The sequence below is a fragment of the Mytilus trossulus genome, chromosome 2, assembly GCF_036588685.1.
Source record: "Mytilus trossulus isolate FHL-02 chromosome 2, PNRI_Mtr1.1.1.hap1, whole genome shotgun sequence".
Classification (NCBI taxonomy): domain Eukaryota; kingdom Metazoa; phylum Mollusca; class Bivalvia; order Mytilida; family Mytilidae; genus Mytilus; species Mytilus trossulus.
The window spans coordinates 9,609,747-9,622,413 of record NC_086374.1 but is presented as its reverse complement, the minus strand read 5'-3'; the positions used below and the strand labels follow the sequence as shown (position 1 = coordinate 9,622,413).

General features: G+C 32.0%; 1 protein-coding gene across 1 annotated transcript in view; it reads left to right on the top strand.

Annotated features, from left to right (window-relative positions):
- Positions 1 to 12,667, top strand: part of LOC134704827 (uncharacterized) — a 101,909-nt gene that overhangs the window by 55,343 nt on the left and 33,899 nt on the right. The window contains exons 12-24 of the mRNA XM_063563608.1: positions 654 to 867; positions 1,570 to 1,725; positions 2,810 to 2,989; positions 4,287 to 4,455; positions 4,867 to 5,161; positions 5,458 to 5,584; positions 6,174 to 6,398; positions 6,695 to 6,895; positions 7,333 to 7,607; positions 9,035 to 9,158; positions 10,016 to 10,234; positions 10,918 to 11,074; positions 12,171 to 12,448. Of these exons, the coding sequence (XP_063419678.1) occupies positions 654 to 867; positions 1,570 to 1,725; positions 2,810 to 2,989; positions 4,287 to 4,455; positions 4,867 to 5,161; positions 5,458 to 5,584; positions 6,174 to 6,398; positions 6,695 to 6,895; positions 7,333 to 7,607; positions 9,035 to 9,158; positions 10,016 to 10,234; positions 10,918 to 11,074; positions 12,171 to 12,448 (2,620 nt within the window). The remainder of the gene's footprint in view (positions 1 to 653; positions 868 to 1,569; positions 1,726 to 2,809; positions 2,990 to 4,286; positions 4,456 to 4,866; positions 5,162 to 5,457; positions 5,585 to 6,173; positions 6,399 to 6,694; positions 6,896 to 7,332; positions 7,608 to 9,034; positions 9,159 to 10,015; positions 10,235 to 10,917; positions 11,075 to 12,170; positions 12,449 to 12,667) is intronic.

Sequence of the window (12,667 nt, the reverse complement as noted above, 5' to 3'; positions counted from 1 at the left end):
AGAAGGTCAACAACGGGTCTTCAATGTAACGAGAAAATCCCGCACCCAGAGGCGTCCTTCAGCTGGCTCCTAAACAAATATATACTAGTCCAGTGATAATGAACGCCATACTAATATCCAAATAGTACACAAGTGTTTAGATTCCAATAAATTCATTTTATAGTTGTTTCTGTGACTGTATTCTAAATTTATTTGTAAGATCCTCTTTTATAGATAAATGAGCTGATCTGTAATATTCCATCTTCATGCCTTATATGTCATGTCCTGTGTTACGACCTTAGATAAAAACTAACGAGAAAAGGTAACACCCGGCAACCGAAAGCCTGATATTTGTGGAGCCTAGGTGGTTAAGAGATCTAGAGTGCCGGCATAGTTCAAGTATTTATCAAAAGTACCAGGATTAGAATTTAAAACGCCAGGCGCGCGTTTCGTCTAAATAAAGACTCATCAGTGACGCTCATATCAAAATATTTAAAAAGACAAGTACAAATTCGGAGAGCATTAATGATCCGAAATTCCAAAAAGTTGTGCCAGGCATTACATATAACAGTACAAGTCAAATAGCACAAAAGCATTATATACCATCAAACTGTTTCTGGTAAAACTTTGAATAAAGGTTATTGTAATTTGAAACTCGAATTTCTCTTTTTCAGATTAGTATTCTCTATAGTGGTGAGAAACGGTGGGTTCCTTAAATACATGAATAGGGAGACGGATACAGAAATAAGATCATCTTTAATTGGTCTTACATCGACAAGAAAATACATTATACAATGGGACTATATTCAACCATACCATACTTGCTTAAATACATTTGGTGTCAACTGTACCATACCTCCTCTAGAGTTACAAGATGCTACTAATGCAGTAAGTGCTGATACAGAAATATTTGTTTAGGCAGAACATATTTGTCATTGTGAATAACATAAAATAAGAATAACAACAAAAAGTACTTTTTTTAGAACTCACTCTCCTAAGGATGCTAAATCTAAAAAAAAATGCTTTACAAAAGAAAAATCTTATATGACATAGAAAAGACAAAATATCGGCCTGAGGGAATTTGAACCTCAATATTTTTATAATTCATGCTGTGATGGGGATATTTTAGTCTGCATTTATGGAACACTAGTATACATTTTTGATAGAACATGCTTTTAATGTGAATCGAACAGATTATTGTACGTTGACTCCAGTTAAAGAATTTATTGTTTGAATGAAATATTTGGACTTAGTGAAAAGTCCCAGATTTCCACTGTTGTGGATATTCTTAAAAAGGTAGACCTATCTAGGCTTAAAACCGAAATTAGTTGTCAGTTTTCCGCATGATACTGGTTGAACGGAAAAATTTAGTTTTCTTAATTTTTAATGGTGCCCTAATCTTCATCTTTTGTCATATAAGTCCTGTGATCAAGATGATATGTAACGCTATCGTTATCTTATAGCATTTGATCTTATAGCAATCTTTATCTATCTTACCCGGTTTCTTATGAGAAACGTGCCACGAAAAGAGGTTTAATACAATGTAATACAGAGTATTTTGCTTAATAATTGTGTAATTGCATATTTCAGTCAATAGTATCAATAACATGGAGACAATGGTCTGATGATTTAGCTGGAATAGAATACTATCAGTATGAGCTTTACGAATTACAGTATGATGGTACTTCCTTGACAGAAAATAACTTCATCTTCGAGTCTGATAGAATTCCGCATACTCATTCACAGGTGAATATATCAAATATTATAAACTTCACGTCTGGTAGAATATCTCATACTCATCCACAGGTGAATATCAAATAATTTCATCTTCACGTCAGGTAGAATAACTTATACTCCTTCACAGACGAGTTTAAATAATACCCTCTTCCCGTTAGATAAAATACCTTACTAACACTTACAGGTGAATATAAAAAAAAAAATCTTTATGTCAGAAAAATATTCTTTACATGTGAATACTAGTACACAAAAATAAAAAAAATAAATGGTGCCGTTTAAGTTATGTAAAAAAGAATGATACTTTGACATATTTGAATACATTTTTTGCGTTTCTTTAATGTATAAATAAAAACAAAACGTCTATCCAATGCAAAATATTAAAATTATGTTTGCTCTAAATTAAGAGTAAATCGAACAAACAACTGTTCATTGACATTGTAGAGTCTAGATAATACAACCTGCCAGAACATATTTTGGTAACGAAACGTTTAGAATTGACAATACTGTAAATATATTGGTAGTTATCGAAATCTAAAGACTTGTACAAGGTTATTCACAGATAATAATGTGACAATATTTCATAGTACAGCCATTTAATTGTTTTTTAGAGGTATAATGTAACAAAATATACTTTATTTAAAAAAAATATAAATGAAGGGGGGAATCGTCTTGAGGTATCGTAGTGTAATCAAAATAGTTTACTTAATCTCTAGTATCAAATAAGTATTTTGTGTGTAAATAGTTTAAATATAAAATGGAGAAAGGAATTAGGGAATATGTCAAAGAGACAACAACCCGATCAAAGAGCAGATAACAACAGAAGGCCACTATTGTATATTCAACGCCGCGAGAAAATCTTGCATCTGGAGGTGGGCCTAAGCTTGAACCATCAATTAAAATGTGTTATAGTTCAGTGAAAATGAACGTCATACTAAACCAAAAAACATATAAATCAACTTAAATTTAAAAACATACAAGTCTAACAACGACTTATGTTGGAAAATTGTCTCTTTATAATCTATTAAGTATTGTACTGATGTTTGTTTTCTTTTTCTAATTCCTCATTTCGATATATTTTTTTAATTTTCTCCAGTCTGAGTTTAATGTGACAACACCTGGAATGTATTCCATTATCTTTACGGTATTTGACAAAGCTGGCAACCACAAATCCACTAGATCTGTTTTCTTGTTTGACGACGAATCAGTGGTGGAAACAACACCAGGGACACGCATCATAGTGACGGAAAGTACGGTTAATACCAATTATACATGGGTAAGTCAAAATCCATATCTATAAAATTAAAACAACACCAGGGGCACGCATCATAGTGACAGAAAGTACGACTAATACCCATTATACATGGAAAGTACGACTAAAACCCATTATACATGGGGAAGTCAATTTCCATATCTTTAATACTAAAGCAACACCAGGGACACGCATCATAGTGTCTGAAAGTACGGCTAATACCAATTATACATGGGTGAGTCATTATCCATATCTATAAAACTAAACAACACCAGGGACATGTATCATAGTGACAGAAAGTACAGCTAACACAAATCATACATGGATGAGTCATTTTCCATATCTATAAAACTAAAACAACACCAGGGACATGTATCATAGTGAGAGAAAGTACAGCTAACACAAATCGTACATGGGTGAGTCATTTTCCATATCTATAAAACTAAAACAACACCAGGGACATGTATCATAGTGAGAGAAAGTACAGCTAACACAAATCGTACATGGGTGAGTCATTTTCCATATCTATAAAACTAAAACAACACCAGGGACATGTATCATAGTGAGAGAAAGTACAGCTAACACAAATCATACATGGGTGAGTCATTTTCCATATCTATAAAACTAAAACAACACCTAGAACACGCATCATAGTGACAGAAAGTACGGCTTATACCAATTATACATGGGTTAGTCAAAATCGATATCTATAAGATTAAAACAACACCAGGGGCACGCATCATAGTGACAGAAAGTACGGCTAATACCAATCATACATGGGTAAGTCAATTTCTATATCTTTAATACTAAAACAACACCAGGGACACGCATCATATACAAAACTTTTCAGTTTGATTGAAAAAAATGTCTTGGAGTAGGTGTTAAATAAAATTTTACCCAAATACCAATTAACGGATAAATCCAGTACAACTCATTCAAACGGGATAACCAACTGTCTAACCTATATTAAAAAAACGAGAAACGGGAAACACTTATGAACCACGTAAAAAAACGTCAACCACTAAACATCAGATTCCTGACTTAGGACAGGGACAAACAATTGCAGCGGGATTAAACGTTTTAAAGGTACCAAACCTTTTCTGAAATAGTAGTATAACATCACAATATAGGAAGTAACACTATAAATATCAATTGAAATGACTTAACTTAATCAAAAATCGAGGTGAAACAAATCAATTGTCTGATATTGTCCTGGCTTTCAAATGGTTGGAATTGACCGTTGCTATTTTTCTGATGAAGAAGGTCCAAAATAGCGCAGTTGAGCACAAAATTAATAAAGTTTGTTTTTCATCCATTATAGGTAGTTCAAAACATGACACATTTACATGTGAGCTGGACGGGAAGATTTACGAATGAAAGGCACCATGTTCGACATTGGCTTGAACAACTGGCCTCAAACAAGCATGTAGATAAATTGTATGATGATAATTTCGGTGTGAGGAAGGTTGATTGGTTCACTAATGTCCTAGGTACTTACTTGTTATAATTAGTGCACGAATGTATTAAATACTTATTGGTGCTCCAAAAACACAACAGGATGTCAACAGCAAAATGAAACGATACGAAGTTTGGAAACATTGTTTTTAAATATCTGTAATATTTTTCTACTCGCAAAATATCATTCCCTCGAATTCTTTTTCAACTAACCGCGCATACAAGCATATGTATAACAACATTAATACTAAGTTAAAGATAAACGGTCAATAGACCTGAGCAATAATAACAAAACACATATGATTTTCGGAACGGCATTCAAATTAACAATACATTCTTATATAAAAATAGATGAAACAAAACAATATCATAAAAATTTCAAAACATTTCATATGTCTTTTGTCCTTTTGATCACTAGTTTTATAGCGGTTCACTGATAATTTTAGGTGTTGTGAAGTTTGACGTTAATTATACTGTAACCGGACCAGACGTTACATCATTTCTTGAGTACAAAAATGTTGAAGACATTTTACAAGAATTAGAAGAACTAGAAGTTATCTGGGAAGATGGACAGAAACTTGATATTTCTGTAAAAGCTACTGACATAGTATGGGAATATATAGAGGAAAGCATTACTGTTTATAAGGATACATCACAACCAATAATAGAAAACCTTTGGTTGTCACGTGATAGTAAAGAAGAACTGTATGTACATCACATTGAAGACTTTTCCAAAATGACGTAAGTTTGTCCTTTCATTTATTAGATACTTTTAATAATTGAAGAAAACAATTTGAATATTTTATTTATTTATAATGAAATTATGTATTTGCAAACGTGATTTTCTAATGTATATATTGTTTTATATTATTTTGATCAAAACTCAAATAGGGGATTGATAAATACTTATTAGTTAAACAAAGAAAACGAATGGTGATGTCTTTCTAATGAACAATGAATTAAATTTAATAATATAACAATTTATTTCTTCATAATTGAATGAAATGAAGTGCGTTACCATTAACCTTTCGTTTAAGGATTGAGTGGGATACGTTTGACTACCATAGTGGTATTGATAGCGTTCACTGGAGGCTGTATGACAATTTTACAGGATCAGACATATTACATGGACAATCACATTTGATTGCACAAGGACAAACCGAGGTAATGTATTGTATATATAATACCTTAAATGGCGTGCACTCTATCTAATACAAAAAAAAGTAAAATCACAAAAATACTCCGGGGAAAATTCAAAACGGAAAGTCCCGAATCATGACGAAATCAAAAGATGAAATACATCAAACGTATTCCTTACTTGATACAGACATTTTCAAATGTAAGAAATGGTAGATCGAACCTAGCTTAAAGTTTATAAATAACAAATTATAGCAATAACAAACATTATTATTATTATACATTATCCCATATTAATGTTTTGCTCTCTGTTATATTAATAAATTGGACATGACCGATCGATGGTTAACCTTTAGATATCTAACTCCGTATATCAGTTATTTTAGTACCGTTTACAGTAACATATATACATATAACTCACATCTCCAAATAGGTTTAGTTTATCAGACTATCTATCAGGAGCCACATCATTTTAAAAAGCCATTCGACACGTGATAATTTTAACCGTATTGGAAAGCATTTCGGTTTTTTTTCTTCCACTAAGAACATTATATAATTTTTGGTAACAAGGTTGTTATTTCTGATTCACAAAATTATTCTTTTTTTTTTAAATTAGAATATAACAGCATGTGAGTTGAAGTATGGAGATTCTCCACGTGGTTCCGATTGTTATTGTACACTTTATCACGGATGCTTCCATCGACATTTTCATGTTCAACCAAAGATCGTGAATAGTTCTGGGCTTACGCCTGGTAAGGACAATGGCGTCCATGATTCGGACTATTTCATTACAGTCACAGTTATCAACAAGGCAATGCTGAAAACAGTTTTAACCAAAAAGGTTTGAAATTTTTAAATGTTTCACTCTTACATACTAATGATGGCTACATATATTTTAGAAGCAACTTTTAACCTTTATATTGTAATGTTACATATCCAATGGTTCATGAAGAAAACTAAGCATGTATTAGCAGTGTATTTTGTCTATTCATTTGCCATTTTTTTTTTCGATTTGACTCCCAAGAACTATGGTCTCAAGATGTTTCAATGAAAGCCATATATTTGACGCGTTAGCACTGATGTATAATATCTGTAAGTTAGTAGACAGTTATTTGCTAACATTCTTATCTACTACAGATAACGATAGACACATCAGCTCCACAACCAGGAAATGTTCATGATGGTCTGCCTGATAACCCAGAGCTTGACTATCAACAAAATCTACAACTACATGTATATTGGAATGGATTCTTTGATCCTGAAAGTGGTGTCAAATACTACAAATATGTCTTCTCTGATCATTGTTGGGAACGGAAGGACTTAATAAATGCATCAATAGTAAGTAAAAGTTCATTGCTAAAATCATAATATTAAGACAGTTTTAATTTATGGTTTTAATCATTTCGTATTTTTACTTTGTTTTCTCTTTTACAAAAGTAAATCATCCATGTTATTGGTATTTTTTTGTGTAAACTGGAATAAATGCTTTTATAAACAAGTTTACGTTTATCAAAAATAAACAAAGATAAATACCAAACAAAATATAACCCGGGATAGTGAGGCTAAAAATAAAACCAAATCTAAACCACGATTTATATTTCGAAAATGCATGTAACACGTCAAAAATATAAATCGGTTGATTTAGTCTTACATTTGATTTGACTGTTTTCATATACTGTATAATATTTGTATTTACCGTGGTAATAACACTAGCAGTATTCAGAGTAGTTAAGACAGTTAAATATATTCATAAGCAATTTAAAACATCTTTTTAGGGAACTGAAACCTTCAACACGTTTGCTAGTTTCACTGCCTCAAAAGAGGGTAAATATTTCGTGAGCGTTGTTGCTTTCAATAGAGCAAACGATGCATCTTCACTGGTGTGTTCTGATGGCGTTACAATTTCTTCGTCAGTACCATATGTAGTAGATATGGTTGTAAAAGATTTAAGAACAGTACCTAGACTTATTGAAGATAAAAACAATACTATTTGGTACCTAGATGGATCGCTTACAAAGCATGCAGTCAACAATAGTAAAAATTTATGCAGGTATGCACATTTCATTCTCTCTAGTATATCAAATTTATATATATATAAATAATTGAATCATGATTCAAATGCTTATTCGATCAATGAAACAAAAAGAGTCAATTATAAGACATAATTGATAGTGATTAACAAAATGGCATATTTGAGATATGACTAGTGTAAAATCGTTCAAACAGTCAAAACAATAGTAAAATGAAACGAGACAAGTGCGTTCACATGCAGCGGGTCAAACGTTTTAATAGGCGCTTATTTCCAAAATACACAAAAACAATAATGCAACATCACAACACAGAAAGACGAACTGCAATATATACTTGTACAAAGCATCGGAATACAATGTATTTGTAATGATGGTCATTGTGGATTATCTCCACATGACATAAGCATCCACATTTCTTGTTCTTATAATGATCTAAGTGTATAATCCCCCGTTATTATCATGGTCAAAGTGAATTATCCTATGTTTCATGATGTCAAAATGGTTAATGTCCCATTGTTATGAGGATCATAGTGGATAAAATAATGTTTACTTCACTATCATGACTATTTTAAATAAGTATTACAAATGTTTTTAACATACTAAAATTTCACTTAATATTACAAATGTATCACATGTTTTAGTGCATGCGAATTGCTTGGTATACGAATTACTTCGGTAAAATGTATACATAAGTTAAACTTAAATATATAGCTGGTTTACTTTTTGTTCAACAAAAATTTCTATGTTTACAGTACTTAACTTAATAATTTGGAAAACAATAATAATCAAGTACTTACCTTCAGCTCAAACTGTTTATTAATAGTATATTCAAATAAACATATACACAAGAGGGTACTTTTTAATCGCAGCAATTAATTGAGTTAAAATTGGGTTTTATATCTGATATTTAGAACATTTATTCAATAAATACGCTCGTCTTTAATGAAATTAACTTAAAATGTCATGAACCCTTGATAAATTTATGTTGATATTGGTGTGTTTGGTAATTTTTCTTAGCGACATCATTCTACCAACAATTGCGTATATCGTAGTTAACTTCAAGGATTAGTAAACACATCTTTCAGATATTGTGCTGTCTTTTCTTTCATTTTCAAGTAATATATCATAGTAAACTGGCTGTCCTGTGAAGGTTTCGTAATGTTGTTTACCCCCAATGTATAGTTAAGCTAAGAGTTTGATGAGTGCTCACAGAACTGGATTAGCTCCATCGCAATTTGTCCTATTTCAGGTCAGGCTTTACGGACCATGTGTTGTTCTTCCTTTCACAATTGTTGGCCATTGGCTGGTCTTGTACCGGTCAAATGTATGATTATCCCGGTACAAATTTTTGATTGTCGTTTATAACATGAATATGTACTAAAGTAAATGTAATAAATTGTGATAATAATATATGACTCACTAATGTATATATATCTTTATCTGGCAGTTCCTCTTCTAGTCTTGTTGATGACATTGGTATTTATCCAAAGTCGATGATAGTGGCAATCGATTGTGAATCATTGGCGGACCCGTCATCTTTATTTTTATCTATATTGCCGAGGACATCACAGGTTAGAACTTTAATTTATATGAGTGTTGTAACTATAAGGTCTTAAAAAAGTTATTAGTTTGCTAGTGGCATTGAACATATATTCGACATTTGGTCTAATTGCAAATGTGCTGATACAATGGTTGTTCGAAGATTGTTTGATGTATTTAACACACATGTCATCAAAAAATTTCAAATTAAATAGTTATCAAAGGTACCAGGATTATAATTTAGTACGGCAGACGCGCGTTTCGTCTACATAAGACTCATCAGTGACGCTCATATCAAAATATTTTTAAAGCAAAATTAGTACAAAGTTGAAGAGCATTGGGGATCCAAAATTCCAAAGGTTGTGCCAAATACGGCTAAAGAAATCTATGCCTGGGATAAGATAATCCTTAAGTTTTTTTCGAAAAATTGATATTCATGTTCACACCGAAGTGTTGACTACTGGGCTGGTGATACCATCGGGGACGAAATGTCCACCTGCAGTGGCATCGACCCAGTGGTGTAAATAGTTACATAAAAACAGTCAAAACGATGGATTCAGACAAATAAAGTAATACAGGTATGAATGTCTCATTCAAAGAATAATATCCAAAAAAGCAGCTGGACAAGCAATTTTCTTGACTGCTAACGGCAAGCATTTATTCCATCTCACTTAAAGAAAACGAGAAAGTGCATGTACTCACAAAGATGAACAACAAAAGCAATATGAAAGATTGTCAAATTGTTATTGCAAATGTATTCAGAGGTTTCGACAATTCTCATTCCCAAACTGAATTATAAATTGCTGGTTGAAACCTTTAAGTTTTTTTTAGAACTCAACAAGTTTTTTATCTCCAATTTCTGATCTTCCATTCATTATAAATTTTGTAGCTAGTTATGAGCTGGAAGTCTGGAACTGGTGATGATCTAGTATATGATTATGATGTCGGCCTTTCAACAACAGAGAGCAGTGCAGCTCCGGATATAGTATCGTTCCGTTCTACAAAACACCATAACCACATCAGATTTAATAATCCTGATCTTGATGAAGGAAAATTATTTTATGTAATAATAAAGTCTATAAGTAAGGCAGGCGTTGAGGGAATTCAGGTTAGTCGGCTAATTGTATTGATTTGATCAAAAGCAAAGCTACTGAGGTTTTAATTTAGTTCCATGTAAAAAGAAACCACATCATACCATTTGTTGTCGTGGTTTTAAATGTTATTTCCATAATCGATTAACTGATTAACAAATAAGGCAATGTGGAAAAGAATCACATTTTATCGTTTAAATCTCCTTACACACGTTAATATTTGTATATAGGGAAACAAATATCAAATTGTTATCTAATGAGAATTTATCAAAACGGCATGAATTCTAGTTTTGTAAGATCGTACGTTGAACTCTAATTTAAACATATTTATTTATTTGGGAAGATAATAATTTAAGTTATTGCAACTTATATAATCCCTTTCCACTTTGCGGGTCCTTCTAGCGGCATCATCCTGCTCTTTTTCGAAATCCACAAGGGTGTCTTTTACTTGCAAGAAATATGGCTCTATCTAAAAAAGCGTGTCATTCATTTATCGTCCTCTTCCGAAGGACTATCATCGTTTCCTCAAGACCATACTCGCTAAAGATGTCAAGAGAGAGACGAAAATTCAGTCTATGAAATTTTCATTCTGAAACGGGAATCGAACCAGGAACCTTTGTGGTAATAGTGCGATGAGCTAACCATTACACCACGGCTCTCATTGAACTTTAAGACATATAATACGTACCTTATATTACAGAATATTGGACCGATCATCATTGATGCATCATCTCCTAGAGTTAACAGCGGTCAAATAGACGTTCAGCTAGAAAATGACGTTTTGGTTGCTAATTGGTCTGGAATATTATTTGTCGATGAAGAAGATCCATATCCAATGACATATGAATACGCAATAGGTATAATTCTGAACAGTTTTAGTACTTAACATAATGATTCGAACATTTTCAATGGATGCATTTCTATAAACTCTAGAGTATGAGAATGACTATGCAACAAGGATCATTCTGTGCAATATAGATATTTTGTAGCAGATGATATTTGAAAGTTTATAGATTTTTTTTATTATAAAACTAAGAAAATATTCGTCTCCTTTCACAGTGAATTTATAAAGGTTTGAATAACTAAAGAATAAATTCATAATTTTTGCAAACGATACGCCCTTCGTTCCTAAAACTTACCAATACTCATATTTTTTGTGTGAAACTAAACATGACTCTCAAAACTTTGTTTTTCATGATTTGCTTAAACTATTAAATTCAATTTTTGAACAGATTTGTTTCATGTAAAACAAAAAATTCACTACCTATTATTTTACTTTCGTTTTATAACAGTGAAATTCTTAAAATGTATTTTTTATTATATCTTAAGTCAAATCAGACTACTAATTATCATTAAGATGAGATGACTTGCGTTTTGGGACAAAAGCAAATGATGTTGTAATTATCAATGTACATATTTAACCAGTATAACTTTGTTTTTGATTTGAAAATTATAGTCCTTCCATTTTACGTTGTTTTCTATGTACCTGTGCATTTCGTTAATTTATGTCCCAGTTATTTGTAGCAGTTTGGTTGTTTAAAGCATAAATATTAGGAGAGCATATTTAGCAATGAGTTTAACTATCACAATTATGCTTTTATAAAAAAATAATGTATTCAAAACTAGTACCACACTGTTAATTTAAAAACCAGCGGTTCACTTTTTTCCTTTTTGTAATTTTTGCTTGCACAAAGTTTCATTCAAAGAACATATAAGTAGAATGGTTAAACATTTTATCATCTGAAGGAACATGAAAAGAGGCTAAAGATACCAAAGGATATACAAATATTTAAATGAAAACTGTAAACACCATAGCATTAAGCAAACCATAAAAAACAACGAAATCAAACAAAAACTAAAAACGCGACAACAATACTATATGTCAGCTGTTAAAAGGAACCCACATGTTATTGGTAATGCGATTAAAGGTAGATTGTTGATATTTCGTTTCAGGTAGTTTCAAATATGGAACGGATATCTTAGATTTTAGTCCACTGTGGTTCAAGAAAAGCTGTCACAAGACAAAACCACCGACATGTACGGCTATTGAAACTAAAGAACTACCTTGGTCCCTACATGCTGACCGGGAATATTATATCACAATAAAAGTAACAAATCTAGCGGGATTGACAGCTACCCACACATCAGATCCTTACAAGCATTATACGCAGCTGCCAGTGCCAGGTGTTGTGTTTGATGTTGATAAAGCATCAATAACAGATAAGCTAAAAGTGAGTTTAAAAAATCAATTGATAATAATGATATGAAGCGACGTACCAAGTACCGCATAAAACACCTAATGATAGATATGGCAAATTGCCAAGAAAAAGACTGATGCGCAATTTGAAATTAACTTATTTGAAAAAGCCAAACAAAAAGCACGATCTCCAAGGAGAATAAAAAATGAGAAGTCCATTAAAACTAACAAAATTAAACACTATCTATCAACC